This window comes from Balearica regulorum, chromosome 1 (genome assembly GCF_011004875.1).
Source record: "Balearica regulorum gibbericeps isolate bBalReg1 chromosome 1, bBalReg1.pri, whole genome shotgun sequence".
In the NCBI taxonomy this organism is placed as follows: Eukaryota; Metazoa; Chordata; class Aves; order Gruiformes; family Gruidae; genus Balearica; species Balearica regulorum.
Window position 1 is genome coordinate 60,347,891 of NC_046184.1, and position 16,257 is coordinate 60,364,147.

The 16,257-nt window shown below is 43.1% G+C and overlaps 1 protein-coding gene across 9 annotated transcripts; it reads right to left on the reverse strand.

Moving 5' to 3' along the window:
• Positions 1-398: 398 nt before the first annotated feature.
• Positions 399-16,027, reverse strand: TMEM263 (transmembrane protein 263). Of its 9 annotated transcripts, none has more exons than XM_075753966.1 (5): positions 15,902-16,027; positions 12,317-12,378; positions 11,156-11,267; positions 8,479-8,548; positions 399-3,110 (listed from the first exon to the last, which is right to left on the reverse strand). In XM_075753966.1, exons 4-5 carry the CDS (start codon positions 8,540-8,542, stop codon positions 2,824-2,826), a joined length of 351 nt encoding a protein of 116 aa, XP_075610081.1. In that variant the 5' UTR covers positions 8,543-8,548; positions 11,156-11,267; positions 12,317-12,378; positions 15,902-16,027; the 3' UTR covers positions 399-2,823. The 9 variants fall into 9 exon arrangements, with proteins under 9 accessions (XP_075610081.1, XP_075610055.1, XP_075610094.1 ...); XM_075753940.1 differs by having other exon boundaries at positions 11,156-11,270; XM_075753979.1 differs by having other exon boundaries at positions 15,837-15,980.
• Between the last annotated feature and the right edge of the window lie 230 nt (positions 16,028-16,257).

A 16,257-nucleotide genomic window follows, 5' to 3' on the forward strand; every position in this document is an offset into this window, starting at 1 on the left:
TACACAGTGAGCAGTCAGGCGTGCAAGTAGTCTTAATAAACATTTCCCCTTTTGAAATGGGGGCTGGGAAAAGGAAAGTAAAATAAAACCCACAACAAAACTATCCCCAAAACACAAGAACAACCCCACTCCCCCTAAAAATTTCAGTTCCATATTCCATTCAGCTCACTGATCTTAAACGTGGATATCCCCAAGGCTCAGCTCCCAGGAAAAAAATAAAATAGTACAAGGGATCTTGTGACTACACACAGCCAACACCACAATGAAGTTACAGTTTTTGTTAGGACCTGGTTGCTACTATTTAGATGGAGATAAAATACACTCTGGGGCAAGGTACAGTGGGAAGACTTATACCCAAATATGCCTTTCTCCACAAATTAACTAAGGAAGCTTTCAAATGTCTGAAACAGCAATAGTTTAATGTTTCACAAATGTCAGGACAGAATCAGAACAAGTTTTTAAGATAAAGCAAGTTTCATAAGTGAATGGAAAACATGCAGGATATAGGACAAAGCTCTTTTCAAAAACTAAAACCATACGCCATGTTAAAGTGTTTCAGTTACAAGAATCAGAAGTAATAGCTACAGGATATGTTAAGTACAAAACAATGAAGTGTTGGCAGCTCTTACAGATCTAACATCGCTTACCTCAGACCACACTTGTTTTGCAGCAAGTTTCATAGTATAAAAATTAGAGAATGTCATAGAAAAGGGGTATGACCAGTTCAACCCTTGTTTTCAGAAAACTATTAGGAAGGGTTTGGTTGAGTGTCACAACTATCACCATGCTCCAAACAGGTGACTCAGTTGAGTTCAGTGGTAGCACTCTGGGGATTCATCTACAGTGGAAACTGCAAGGGAGCAGATGACACTAAGTTATTTGCTGCAGCTAGATTGCCTCCAATATCCGAGCTAGCTCATTCCTAGAGCTAACTGGTATCCTTGAACTACACTATATTCTATGCGATTAGCTTTTGTCTATAAAAAACAGTTGACGTCTTCCATTTATTGCATACACTTACCTCATTACACCCTGGCAGTAGAACAGAACCAAGCAGCTGGTGCAACTAACAAAAGGAGCAGATAATTCCATTTGCTAGGTTTTTGCTCTCCCCACCGCCCCAAATCCCGGTGCTTACGAATACCATGCTACCAACACGTACAACAGTTACTGATACCAAATAAAGTTGTTCCAGACTGCAGTTGAAGTACCCATGGCTCAGAGAGACTAGGCGACTACTGTACCATAATTTACACACAGTATACTTTCAACACCCATGAATATAGGACTAAGTTTTAGACAAGTGATATGTTTTGATTTTTTTTAATTTCTAAAAAGTCTCCCTAGATATCCTTCTTGTACAACCATAGCCACTGAAAAAGTAAGCTTACGTGCTTAGATGTTCTCTGTAGGAACACAAGTTTTTAGAAAATACTGCATACATAACATTCACAGCCACCGCCTCTGGGCTTCCAAAGAGGTTACTTATTTGCAAAGTCAGTACAAAAGAAAAAAAAAAATCATCAACAGCTATTTTCTATTTTAAGGCAACCTCAAGCTGTGTATTACAAGTGCATTTTGCCTTACGCTGCAGATGACCTACAGATGTTCCCATCTGAGGTGTGTCAACATTTGGAATCTGTCGGTACACAATTAGATGGTTGTTTTTTTTTTTTTTAATAAGGCCTCATCTACCTATTTTGGTTTGTTTTAAATAAAAGTATTGCATTTTATTCAAAAAATCAAAATGCAAAGTATAAGAGAAAGATGTAGTGAAAAATTCCTTGCATTTGCTTAAACAGAGCAAGAAGCTAACCTGGCGCATCATGGAGTTGGGACAACAGCTTTGGTGGTTCTTCAGTGGTTTCCAACTACACAAAGGAATTCCTTTCCAATCAGACAGTTGTGCTAATGACCACAAACATCAGCCCAGTTTCCATTAAGCCCTCATTTTTTCTAGTATCTATAAGAAGTTTATTAGAAGCAAGTTTTCACTTGCAGGAGATAGATGCATGTCATTAAATACACCTGAGACAGAGCGATCTTGTTTTTGGTAAAAAATTGGCGAAGTTTCAGATAACAGGATTCGTAAAGAGAGCCTGAAGCTCATTCTGTGAACTGCACTGAAACAACAGGGCAGTTCTTTACACAGCTTCACCTAGAAAAAAAAAGATATTTTTTCTAATAAGGCATTAAGTTACTCTTTATAATCCCTTCTACCATGTTGTAAAACTTTCTCACTTCTATCTCCCACACTCATTTCCAATTTCTGCACAGTTCCGGTTCTATTTGCTCCAGTCCGCGCTGGCTGAAGGCGGTCATTGATGGTTTACAGGCTGCCTGCAAATACAGTTTCATAACCAAAACTATTTGGGTACGTCCAGCATGGCCATTACACAGCTGAAGGATCCTTAGCAGAAGGATGTAGAAACCACTGAGAACAGTAAATGGCATCTCTTCATAATGATGGTACAGCAGAGATTACCAAGTTTCTATGTTCACAGTTTAGTCCAAAACTGCAAAAAAGACTTACAGTAAATGAATATTCAAAAATGTATTATCCCTTCAGATACACTTACTCACTTCTATAGTTACCAAGTGTAACATTTCACCAGATACAAAGCTTCCATCTAGGCTCTAACAAATCTTCATACTCTGCTACGCAAGCTTCTTCTGTCTTTGTCAGATGAAATCGAGTTACTTGCACAGCTCTTTAGAAGATGAAGTGTCTAAGACACATGGCTTCTCACGGTCCAAATCTCAGCAGATTTTAATGCCACTGATGTAATATTCTGGAGAATCAAGTATGTCTCAGTTTTGGTTTTAGTCAGACTTATCCTTTTTCTTTCCTGTTAAGGGCACTTTACTTGCAACAGCAGATCCTACAGCTGTAACACCTCCAGCCACAGCAGAAACACTTCCTTTGACTAGCCCCACTCCCATTGAAGGCACAGACGTGACTGCTGTTTTGGTAATTTCCAAGCTCTTCCCTCCAATCCAAGCAACACCCCCAATTGTGGCACCAACAGCTCCCTTCGTGACACTGAAGAGGCCACCAGTCACACGAGAAAGCATGCCAGGCTGCTGTTGTGGGTGGTCTTTTAATGAACCTAAGGGAGGAAACAACAAGCCGATCAATCACAATGCAACGATCAAAGCATTTTCAAAAGAAAAGTTATTCCTAAGCACTTCCTTTTCTAGCCTAACAGCCATTGCACATACTTACCTTGCCAGTTACTTTTCTTGGATGCTTGCACACCATCACCGTTCCAAATAAAAAAAAGACACTGTCCTGCAGCAAGACATACCTCAATGCTGTTTTCTAAAACACAAGTCAATACCGAGCCTACAAATATCAGGCATGTAACTCCCAGACAGTCTTACATTTTAAACTTCTGTCCTCTGTGTGCACCACCACCTTCCCAGACTCTGGAAGGTCTCATGGCCAAGTTAGCCTCATTTCTGGACTTTATTAACATGGCAGAGGAGGGAACAATAACATACCCTCCTGTTCCTCCCATCCTAATAACAGGAGTTAATCCTGAGGGGTGACACACCCCCAAGAGCAGCACCACTACCTTGCTGTTCAAATCTCTAGGGAAGGACTGGAAAAATTTTCCTAGAGAAAGAGAGCCAAAGGTTTAGTAAAAAAAAAACAAAAAACAAACCCTCCAAAAACCAAGCAAACAAACCCCCTCCCCAACTGTTCTTCAAAAAGACCTCACCTTGAGACAAAGTTGTTTCTTAGTAATTACTGTTCTGAGGATGTGTTTTGAAGGGTTGTATGCAGGGGTCAGGAAAGAAGAAAAGGTGGTTACAAATGAGAGCAACTGGAGGAATCAAAAGCAGCATGAGGACAAAACTGATGCCAGCTCTTCACTGTATCACTTCCTTTCATCATCATGTACACAAATTTAATTTTGTGCCAAAAAGGCCTTTTCTCTAATGTGGATAGTAGCAAGGCGGGGTGGGGTAGCGTGTGTCCAATGGCCAAATAAAGAGTTACAGGCTCCCAACACAAGTCCCAATATGACACACAAAACCAAATCTCAAAATACTGGATTTCTGCATGTTACTCACCACTTAAATATGGCTTTTTTCTTTTTAATGTTATATTCAACCTGCACTTTGCACAGTTTCTTGCTGTATGCTGTTTAAGTCAATTCCTATTCCATATTTATGGTACAATTACATAGCCTCAAATTAATAGAAAGTATTGGGAGTAATACAAAGACTCCCAGAATTAGCCACTTAGCCTTCCAATAATTTAGTATTACTTCATATTTCTAAATATAGGGTTCAAAATCCTAAAGAGATACATGTACCTTGCTCTAAAGGAAATTAAGACAACTCCACACCCCACTAAGCATGAACTAGTCTTCAAAGAAATAGGAAGATGATTTGTATTTAAGCACCCCAAAAAAATACCACCCGATGCACCTATAAATCAGTAGCCCTGACACGTGTTTGTCTGCAAGGTATTTTCAGTGTGAACCTTGAGAAATCTCTGGTCTTCACAACAATGTTGTATAGGTAAGGTTTTTTCCCAGCTCCTGTCTTGTCAATTTCTCACCAACCCCAAACACTTCTTAAAAAAGTTTCAGAGAACCGCAGCAGGTAACAGCCAGTTAACGGAAGGAGGGTAAGAGTTCCACATTGTTTTGTTATTTTTCTAGCTACCTGTAGATAATACATGGGATTTAACAGACATGTTTCCCTTTCTTAGGGAAAAATAACAAGGGGAACTAGGAAAAGAGCAAGTGGAACCACAGTGGCCAGAGCCAGGGAAGAAACAAACATGAAATAAAGAGGTGAGGGAGTCAGCAGTAGAAAGAACATGCTTGGAAGAGGACAATGAGTCTGGAGAGGCAAAGGAAAAGAAAAATCGGATCTAGATCCACCAGAGACTGTGTCCAGCCCCTGTCAACGCATTCCCTCTGCACTGCAACATGCCTTAGGAGAACCAGCAGAACAGGTCTCTGCCTCCAGCGCCCTGACTGCTGACAGCTCGCATTCAGAGGACAGTTTCCAAGAGTCACCTCCCAGCACTCATCTGTGAGATGAAAACTAGGGTGAACAACTTCCCATGCACCTCCAATGAGTTTGTGATAGGGCCAGGACAGACCCAGCACTCAGAACTCACTAAAAAATGTTTGGAGTTCCTGTGTGCGTGCGCAGAATAATTCAAACAAAAAATGTCATTTAAATGAGAGAATTGCTTACAAGTTTGACAAGAAAAAAAAAAAAAGCATAAAAAGGAACAGTGCAGCTCAAGGGAGCAAAAAATACTAAAAATGCTTCCAGCTTACACTAGTCTTTCATATTTAAGAAATTAATATAGGTAACAGAAGGGGTCATGGAAACTAGAAACATAAATGACAGCCTTTTACTTCAAGCAAAGCAATACCCTTGGCTGGTTCATTTTAGCCCAATAGCTTTCAATCTGGATATCTCCAGCAGAACTGTATTGCCAACACAAGCACAAAGAGATCAGAATTTCTACTTAAATACAGAAAGCCTTTAAAGAATTACACTCAGAGAACAGTATAGTATATGGAGCCTGGTATAAAAACCACTGTCTAGGTACTATTCATTAGAGGAGTCTTGTGACAAGACTTACACATCTTGTAAAAAAATTTGGTCAAAAAGTGCTTCACTTAAACCAAACTGGATCACCATCATCAGAGTGAATGGGAATAAAGTCTTATCACACTGAATTTTAAGAGCTGGTTTCAGTAAATAAGACGTGATATCAGCAAGAAAGGACCCATCATAGCTAACTTAAAAATAACAATAGAAAAACAAAAGTAATCTTGACATGCCCTTCCTCACATTACTTCAGGTAGCCCACCCTTTGACAACATTTACTCTATTTCACAAGTGTAAATACAGACTGTGTCTGGTGATGATTGACGCGTTCCCATTTCATTCCTGTTCGCATTGTCCATTAGATCAAGTAAATGCCCGCAGCTGCAAAGAGTTTTTACTGCTGGTTGATTTCTATTCTAGGATACGCATTTCTGGTCTCCCTGTTTCTAACCAGTATGAGAAAAAAGGTAAAAGAGATCATTTCTAAATCTAGGGAGAAAGCAACACAAGTTCCCTGTTCAGGGGTTGGCTCCATCACGCTACCTTGCAGCCAGCTTCCTGCTGAAGAGAGTCCAACAGCAAACAAGAGTTTGAATGAACGTAGGTTGCAAAGGTTGGCGCCGCTTGCAAAGCAGAAAATAAAGCATTAGAATAGCACTACTCATAGAAAGCATGAGCACAGAAGCTTCTTCTACATGTGTATTTCTTTAAAGCCTTTGGGCACCCAGCTTGTCGAGTGCGATTTGGACACACTGGAACTATCTATATCTTTACAAAAAACTGCAAATTGGTTTTGGAACTGAGCCTCTCCTCTAAGGATTTTATTTTTTTTGGCAGTCTGCTCAGAGAGACGATCTTCTTGCCAACATTGCACTGGTAGCCTTCCATCCACAACTGACCATCTTTCTATAATGGTGTAAGCGTATCGCATATGAAGGCCTTGTATAACATTTAAAACAGGGATGTTCTTCAAGGGCATTCCAACATTTTAACTGAACTCATAAGGCTTGAAGAGTGCACATGAAACAGAATCAAAAGGAAAAAGCATCTTCAAGGAAGGTGTTTCCATTAAGACGGGCTGTGTTTTATTCTACTCCCTCTAACTACACCTACTTTCTCCCATCTATTTAGACTTCATATTTAAACTGGCTATTGTCATACTGAAAGAAGATACTGTGCAGAAGAAAATTTCTCAATTGCTCACAAATTTGAAATAAAACCTTGCAATACCTAGTGATGATCGGCCTCTGCTGTTATGCTCTGAATCTGGACAACCTACTGAGTATTCCAGGAAGATAAAAAAAGCCCACTTGTTTCACTGCCTTCCTCAAGAAGGAATCAGTTCTAGTTTACTAGTCAGACCACTGTTCACCTCCTATATGTGAGGTTTAATATGTATAAAACAAGTCAATCTTTAAGGCAAAAAAGAAAAAAAAAGCACCTTAAAATTACACTTGAAGATAGTTTCCAACCTGGCATTTGAGTCATAAAATGGTTTGGGTTGGAAGGAACCTTAAAGATCATCTAGTTCTAACCCCCTTGCCATGGCAGGGACACCCTCCACTAGACCAGGTTGCCCAAAGCCCCATCCAACCTGGCCTTGAACACTTCCAGGGATGGGGCATCCACAGCTTCTCTGGGCAACCTGTTCCAACACCTCACCCTAAAGAATTTCTTCCTAGCATCTAATCTAAATCTACCCTCTTTCAGTTTTAAACCCATTACCCCTTGTCCTATCACTACACTCCCTGATTTGCTTTCAGAAATGCTTCTGGGAACTTAACAGCCCCATAAGAGCTTAAAAAGAAAGATTTTTGTCCTAACATCATGATACTGTAACAAGTTCAAGTATAGTAGAGCTTAAGAACCACTGTGCTGTGAAAATCTATTTCTCCCTTTCATCTTCTTGTACTTGTGTTTACTGTCTAATAGCTGTTAAGAATAGAGTGAGCTATTCCACTTCAACCCCTTCTGCTACAGTCAGTGGATAATACTGTTCAAGGGAAGTAAATTGTTCAGTTATACACCATATAAAAGCTGAGGAAAAAAACCCAAAACAACAAACAAACAGAGCTTTAAAGGGGCATTATAAATTGAAGAGCAATGAAATGAGAGGAATCGGGACTGACCCCTACATCCACCACATTTGGTGTTAAAGCAAGAGAAGGGAGGACACAGACCACCTGTATGCCAATAACAGCTTTTGATCTAGCATCCTTCCAATCACATGATGCAAACAGGACTCTTCACAGTCCTGCCATTGCACAGCCCGGAAGGTAACTCTGCTCATTTGCAACTGCATTTCCTCTGCAGATCTAATAACTGATTTAAGATTCATTTGGTTCAGGAGACCAAGATGGCACCTTATTAATGAAGTACTTGTTTGTTTGTTTTTATGAAACCATGAAATTAAGTCAACAGTTCGAACCACAGTTAATTGTATGATGGGAAAGGGCCTCCAAAAGTAGTAATATAAAGTTCCATATATTTTTAAACACATCTTGTTTAAAAGTCACAAGCACTATGAACTCAGCAAGGTGTCCATAAGGGAAGCTGGGCTCTTTCCATCTCACATAAATAAATACGCATTGGACCAATTCGCATCTCTGGAAACTAATCTGCAAATCATGTCCCTCAGTGTCTGCCTATCTTACCTATAATTTATCAGCACAGTTGTTTACTGAGCTATATTCAGTGGCCTTATTGTAGTCAGGATAATGCAGAAGTGAACAATAATCCAGGCCAATCCCAGGATTGGCTTGCTTACTGTTACTTAAATGAAAGTTAAAGTGTTCAGCTTGCAGATTTTTTTTTTTTTTTTTTTTTTTTTGAGAGAACTGAACATCTGATGAATTTCTATGACTTCATATTATGAAAACCAATACATACCTTCTGGTGGTTCGTCATGAAGGTACGATGGGACTTCCTGTTGATTTTTGTCCGTTTGATTCATTATTGCCTAAAAAAGAAAATCACATATGCTATACATCTTTTCTAGCAAAGCATAAATGTAATCCATGAATCCAAAATTCATGTAGTTAAGTTCCACAGAAAAGGAACTTTTCATTACTAGATAAGCTAGCAGCTCCTGCCAAACTACCACTCTTTTTGTTATTGGATTGTGCTTTTGCATTCTTCAATCAGACTCAATAATTGAAAAAGGAGCCCTCCACCACATCAGCAGACTTAGTGAGAGCTGCCACTCCACACCAAGTGCATCTCAAAACTAAAAAAAACAATTAGGAAGAAAACCAGTATGAAAATAAAACAGCCACTGCCATGCAACAGCTTATGTTTATGTACTAAAAAAGAAAAGCCTAGTGATCAGAGGTAGTGGGCACTAGAAAGACATCAGTAGCATACCAATACGATCTGTTAGTACCCAGAAAGCAGTAGTTTAAAGAAACAAGTCCTTGCAGCAGAATTTGAATAAATGCCATGAAAACAAGAATTTATCTTGTAGCAGTGTTGCATACATGGTGTGGTGACAGGAGCAGAACTAGACTGTTTTATCTCTACACAAGCTTTCCAATGAAAACATTTCAGAAAGAAAATTTCTTTATACCAAAAGCTGTTTCCTAGAGCAGCAATCCATGACACTTAGGAGAAGCAAAGGAGAACGCGCAAATCAGCAGCTCTGCTTACTACATTGTCCTTTCAGAGGAGAAGAAAGTAGTATCTAGTCCACGTTTCCCTCTTGCTTTTCTCAACACCAAGGCGCCCTTTGGTGTTAAGTCCTGCCTCCTCCCCTGAGCCCTCCTGCCAATCCTGCTTTCCCTCCTCAGCAGGCACCGGGGTGAAAGGAGAAAAAACCAAGTTGCCTTGTACCACTCAGCATCCTTCTATTTTCTTGCCAGTGACCTCTTAGTTACCTTCTCCCTGCACATATACACAAGCCTTTAAATCATTTAATCTCTTCCAGGAGTCACCAACCACCGCAAAAATAATTCCAGCCTCTCTCGCCGTGCCCAGATGTCTCCGTACCTCCTCTGGGTGAGAAAACAGTGGATGGGATCTGAAGAAGGTATGAGGGCGCAAAAGTAGAACTTGAGGGTGGGAAGACTTACCTAGAAAACAGCAGCTAAAACCCTCACAGTATAATTATGAAGTCAAAACATCACTGTAAAAACTGGCACCCGCACACTAAATGATAGATCTTTGGACTCAAAGCAAGCCTAACTTGAATATTAACAAGTCCTCGCAGTCAGCACTAAGGGTATTGGTTTGCAACTCAGAAAACATGGGTACCTTTACGCAAGAACCTGAACAGGAAAGCAAGCAAAAAAACCCCTACCGCCAGGACAGCTATTTGATGGCAATGCTGAACAAGTACCTCTCAAAAGCCAGAAACTCAAAATGTGGAAACCGAGAAGGTGAGTAGCAACACATCAAGATGGAAGACTAAATACATCAGGGCTAAGAGGCAATTTGAAAAAGTATCAGTTATATAATTCCTTGTTCTTTTATTTAATCACAGATCAGTAAGTCAAGGGGAAAGGGAAAAAAAGTGTGGGGAAAAAAAAAATCACAGCACTACATAAAAAAAAACAGTGACAAGATTAGGTATTCCCTCCCCTGCTACATTCCCCAGAACCTCAAGGTTATGTAATTCTTGACGACAGCTACTTTTTAAAGTTAGACAGGAATATTACACAATATATCACTCACATGCAATGATTTAACACACTTACAACTCCTTCTAAACCACAGTAATACTTCTCTCTTACAACTACACAGACCACAGTGGTCTACCGTCTACAGCTCAGGCACCGGCAACCTACTGATACCAGACCCCAGAAGCCAGTGGAGTCCTACGGGGGCCTGAAAGAGCAGATAAGGGCAAGTAAATCACTGCTGGTGGGACTGCATTTGTTCTACAGAGAAGGAGTCTGCAGATCAGAAAGCTGAAGACTAATGTATGATGTGTGGTTCTACAGGTGCCTGGAAGCACTCCAAGGATGCTCCAAGAGAGGTGCCTAACCAGCGTGTGCTAGTTTTTTACTCACTGTTCTCCTACTGCATCATTGCAAGTGAAAACGGAATCACACTGCTGTCAGAAAAGGCTCACAGCTTGACTCAAAACAGCTGGGGAGACAAGAGAGCTCACAAAGCACAATTCAAGTCCTTTTGTTTTTCTGTAGAAGCTCTCCAGTGAATCACAAAATCAAGACCAAGATCCAACAAAGGACTTAAGCAGAAAATTTTAAGATATCTAGGTTACAGCCTGCGTCACATATCCTTGTAGCCAATTTAACACATCAGGAGACTTAAGAGCCTCTGAAAAGTGATCCAAAATCCTGTCTGCTAAACAGGTTGTAGCGTATCTGGTGAACAGGAAGTACTATGCACAGGAACGTGTCTTAAACCTGGCTCCCCTCCAGAGATTTAAGGTGAGTATTTCTATTGACTGGAGGTCAAAGGCCTGGAATAACTGCTTGGTGGCAGATGACTTCATCCAGTCTTCAGACAAACAGGGCAGGAATATAATTTTTTTCTTCAAAAACTGGAGTCAGAAAAGCAGAAACCACTATCTTTTACGTAATACCACCAAGGTGAAAGCACTCACAGTTCAATGTCTCCTTTGTCTAATAAGATCCAAGCTTGTATGTCCCACGTCGCAGGAGGCCCCTAGTCACCAGACTGCAGTGTATCCTAAGGGAGGTTCCTCTTCACCCTCCCTGCTGCAGGTGTGTCCCCACAAAGAAGAAGAAAGCAAATTCATGAGACCCAGTAGAGATTACAACTCAGATAACACCTAAGGCACCAACCTGGAGGTGCAAGGATAAGACTTTTGTGCAGAGAATTAGATCATTCAGACACAGTTATTGATTAAGGCCCTTTGGAAACTGAAGTTGGAAGCTGCAGATTCAAAGTCCCCTAAGCACAGAATCATTAGTCACAGTTACTACTAGCATTGCAAGTGCATACAACAAGGCAAAGATTTATCAAAAGCCTGAACTTTGGAACTTTTCTGATATGTTTTTGCAGAATCTTCTTGAAAATATGCTAAGATTGGCAAAAAAAAAAAAAAAAGGAAGCAAATAAATCTGTCTTTGGCATTTTCATCTTGTGATGCCAAATTCAGAGTGTCCTGGTCACTAGAGAAAAGGCTCCAGCTTCATTTAACACCTGCATTAAATGATCACATGGCATGAGGGGGGATCTCTATGAGACCTGGCAGAAGTCATACAGGCATTCATGAAGCAGACATGTAGCGTATCAATGGCACTCTCCAGTCTCCTCGATCTGTGCAGATGAATACATAAGCTTTGTATTTTCTCACATTAAGAAGTAGAAGCAAACCCAGATCTTAAAAGAGATTTCAAACAGTGACACATGTAAACTACTTTCTGTGGGGTTTTTTCCCCTGTGTGCTTATGAGGGTGCTAGTCATTCAAGAGATAAGGGATAACTTCTCATCTTTTTTAACAACACATTAAAATAAGTATCAACCTTCATACTAAAAAAGTGGAAGTCACTCTTTCAATTGGTTTTAAAGAAGAAAACACACTTTCATATTGTCAGAATATGAAATATATAGGAAGCGTCAAAGTTTTACACAGTTGTAAAGAAAGAAGTGGTTTAGAAGAGGATTTTTAATACGAGAGCTATTTATAACATTAACACTGTCATAGGACCCTGAATGAAAGCACTAGAAAGCTCTGAAGGTAATGGTACAGCCATACATACATTCAGATCAAAGCTGATTAAAATAAAACTTTCTCACCAAATATATTCCTTCGTGAAGATGTCTAGTTAGTTGTTTCCACAAAAGTATTCTGCATACACCTATGAGAAAAGCAGAAGGTTAATGACATGTTATGGAACAGTGCTACGGTCACATACCTGCCATGGGAGTATGGTGGGAATCCGAAATACAAAGCCCCAGGGCAGAGGAGAAGCACACTTGTCACGGCCTTAAGATGCCAAAATCTTACTAGATTTATCTCACCAAAACACCGATTCCTTCTGTGTTCTTGGGCAATGGAGATAATTTTACTTGCTCCATATGCTGTCATGAGGATTACTACAAAGCGTGGTAATCAATATTAAGACACAACCTCTCCTTAATGAGTCTGCAGTTCTTGGACAGCAATTTGTGTAAAATTATAGCCTTCCATTGAGAAGTGGGCTCTAACCATTACAGATGTGTGTGCAACTTCCCGAGCTTCAGATGATGCTCTTGATGTCTTTCTGACTTTACAGACAAAAAGCCCTACTGTTTCAGCACAGCAAACCTGGCCCAAGCAGCAGCCAGTAAAAACCAGTTTGTTTCAATGCTACTACTCAGACATTTGCGGGCAGCGACAAAACTACCCAAGGATCGGGCCAATTTCAATTGGCAGCATAACGCCACTCCAGAAGCCTGCAGCAGCAGATGACAGTGCTGGAACTATTCACCTGACAGAACTGCAAACAAACCGATCGCCTTGTCTTAGTCCACCACAAAAAAATTATTTTCCTTCTGCCCACCAGCTATGCAGTGAAAGCTTGGCTACAGAGCTGATGGAAAACAAAACAACCCTTGCCACATGCACAGCTCTCCTTTCCCTCTTTCAGTGGCTGCTGCACATTTCAAAACAAACCTGATGTGTTTCATGTACATGAAAAAAAAATATTTTCAGGGATGATACTTTAAGAAATACATCTTGGAAAGAGTAACAGTGCTCTATTTTCCAAATTAAACAAGGAAATAAACATAAAGCAAAAAATGTAATCCCCCCCATGGCTGCTCTTCAGGGTACTGCTTCAAGGTGCACAAGTGACCCCTGATTATTAGCTTGTCTGCTTTACGCCTTGGATTAGGGCTTGTAACATGTTACAGGTAAGAGTGCTCAGTGCTGTTAGTTCTCTCAGACGTAAACCTCGGAGCACAGCCGATATGGAAATGTGTTTTTCAGTTAATTAATGCAAAGGAAACAGTTGACTGAGCTTCTGCAAAAAGAAACAGTCAACGCTAACAGTAAAAAAAAAAACAAATCGAGGCACGTAGAAAGCATGTAGCTAAAAACCAAGAGCATAGCTGACATTTCAACAAGCCTTCTGCCAAGTTTCAAAATTCAGATTTATATACAAAGCATGCCCATTTCAGAGGAAAAAAGACAGTTTTCAGGGAAAGACTATAGCAAGCCAATCAGAAGTTTCTGGGTGCGAACCACAGCTTACTTTTAAATCTGAGGTGGATTAGGCTACACCCCCCCCAAAGATACCAAGTCAGCTATAAGAAATACAAACAACAGGCTCACAGCATGCAGGGTTCAGCACACAGCTGGGAAGGTAGGGCAACCTGTCTATATTAAAGAACAAACACACACCACAATTAAAGGTAAAAAAGGAGGCATTTCTCTTGCAAAAAAACCCCAACCAACAACCCTTAACTCTGCCCAGGACATTACATCATCAAATCTGCCTATAAGAGAATCCAGCATTTCTCCATCACCCTCAACTCAAGTGGAGATCAGGCTGCAGAAGAGGCTCTAGGGAACACCTGATGTTGCAATCAAATTGTCTCTGAAGCAAGGATTTGCAAGATACCAAATCAAAGGCAGCAGGCACCCGAATTCCCCTTTTCTAGTCCTCTGAAACTGGTTTCTAGAAATTAAATGGTAAATTCCAGTAAGGCACAGGCCACAGCTTAAGAAATGCCAAGGACTTGCTCCATTTTACCAGTCCTGTCAGCCTCCGCCTCCTGCTAGCTCGGCCTTCTAAAGCAGTGTCTTCCCCGTTTCTTCCAATGCCTGAGCTCCACACCAGCCTCAGCTCTCCTTTTCCAGGAGACCTATAAAGACAAAACCTGACAGTGCCTAACAGCCAGGGCGATAAAGCAGCTGCTGAACTTCCTTACCGCCCCACTAATGAAAAAATTAACTTTCACCCTAGCATCCACCACCTGTTTGTTGGCTCCTGCCTGACATTTAGGCCTGTTTGCTTGCCAGACAAGGACCACCTTTCCGTTTGTGCTTTTGCAACACAGTCTATTTCTGTACTGAGGAGGCAACACCAACTCTACTCAATGTTTAACCACAGCTTAACAGAAAGCTTTAAAAAAAAAAGTCTAGATAGTATTTACTGAGCAGTCTTAAAATTGATGTGCATACAAACCAAGCTATCCTGTATGTACCCTTCCAGTTATAGAGAGCCATGCTGCCCGAAGCAATGCTCTGGACACACTGAAGCAGGTTACGTCCACTTGGTATTTATCTTCCTTACAGAGTGACATCCTGATTCAGAGTTCTCATGTTCAGCCCAGTTAAATGGGCAGAAGGAAGCATTTAATCTCATCCGCAGAGTCTGTCTGTAAGCTTTGTACAATGACCAGAACCAGCTGCAAGGCTAAAATAACAAGGATTTATTTTCAGGCCATACCACACAAATGCCTAGGCTAGGTGAATGCTGAAAGCTAAGTTGCTCCCGAACAGTTTACAAAAAAAAAACCCTCTTCCAGATTCCATTCCATCAGGCTGGATTAGAGAGAAATAGATGAAATAACAAGCAGGTTACTACAAGAAACATCCGAGTACAGCAAAGTTTAAGAAGAAAGAGAAAACCCGAAACAAAGCTCCCCCTGGCACGGAGAAGTTCACGGGGGAGAATAAGCTCAGCCAAGAGGGAGGCCAAGGCGAGCAGGGCTTCCTCAGCTGCCCACCGGGTAGGCGGGAAGCGATCCGCCGCGGCGCCCGGCCCAGGGAGGGCGGCAACGGCAGGACGCGGCAGCCGTCCCCGAGCCCGGTCCCGGTCCTGGTCCCGCACCCGAGGAGATGCCGACTTCGGCCCGTCGAGGCCCCACACTCCCGCTCGTAGGGCGTCCCAAGGCCCCGCAGCCCCCGCCACGTCCTCCCCTCGCAGCTACCTGCCTTCTCGGCGGAGCTCAGGAGGTGGCCCGGGAGCGACCCCCCGCCCGCCTGCCCGGCCCGGCCCCGCCGGGCACCTCGGCGCAGGGCGGCGGCACTGACGTGGCAGCCAAGGCCGCGGCGGAGCCGCTACGGCCGGCCCGGCCCTCCTTCCCTCACGCCCCCCGGTGCCGCGGCAGGAAGCACAAAGGCGGGCAGGCTGCGCCTGCCCCGGGCCGCCGGCGCGGCAGGAGACGCCGGGGGCAGGTGGTGGCCCCGCTTCCCCGGGCCCGCCTCTCCCGCCGGCGGCTCCGCCGGGTCTTCTCCCGCCACCTCCCCCATAAGTTTCTCTTCCTCCGCGGGGAGGAAAAGAGGGGAGGCAGGAAGGGCGCTCGGGCGGCTGCCCGCCAGGCTCACCGACTAACGGCGGAGCGGGACACCACGGTAGCCGGGGCGGCAGCGGCCGCTCAGCCCTCACTCACCGCGCAGCGAGCTCGGCTCAGCTGGGTTCCTCCGCAGACTTTACTCCTGCACCTTTCCCTGCTGCCGACGTGGCGCCCGCCGCCGCCCGCCCCGTCGGCGCCCGCAGACCCCGCCCCAGCGCCCGGCGCGGCGCGGCCCCCTCGGCGGCTGGGGGGGGCGCGCAGGCGCCACCGCTCCCGCCCCCTCCTCGCCTCGGGGCAGCCGGGACCCCCCCCCCCCGCGGCGTCCGTCCCCCGCTGTGGGGCCACACGTTCCTGCAGCCCACCCTCAGAGGGCCTAGGCAAGCCCTGGTCCGACCCTCATGGGCCCCGCGGGCATCTTCTTTCCCCGGGGAGCGGAGGAGCCCCAGCCACGC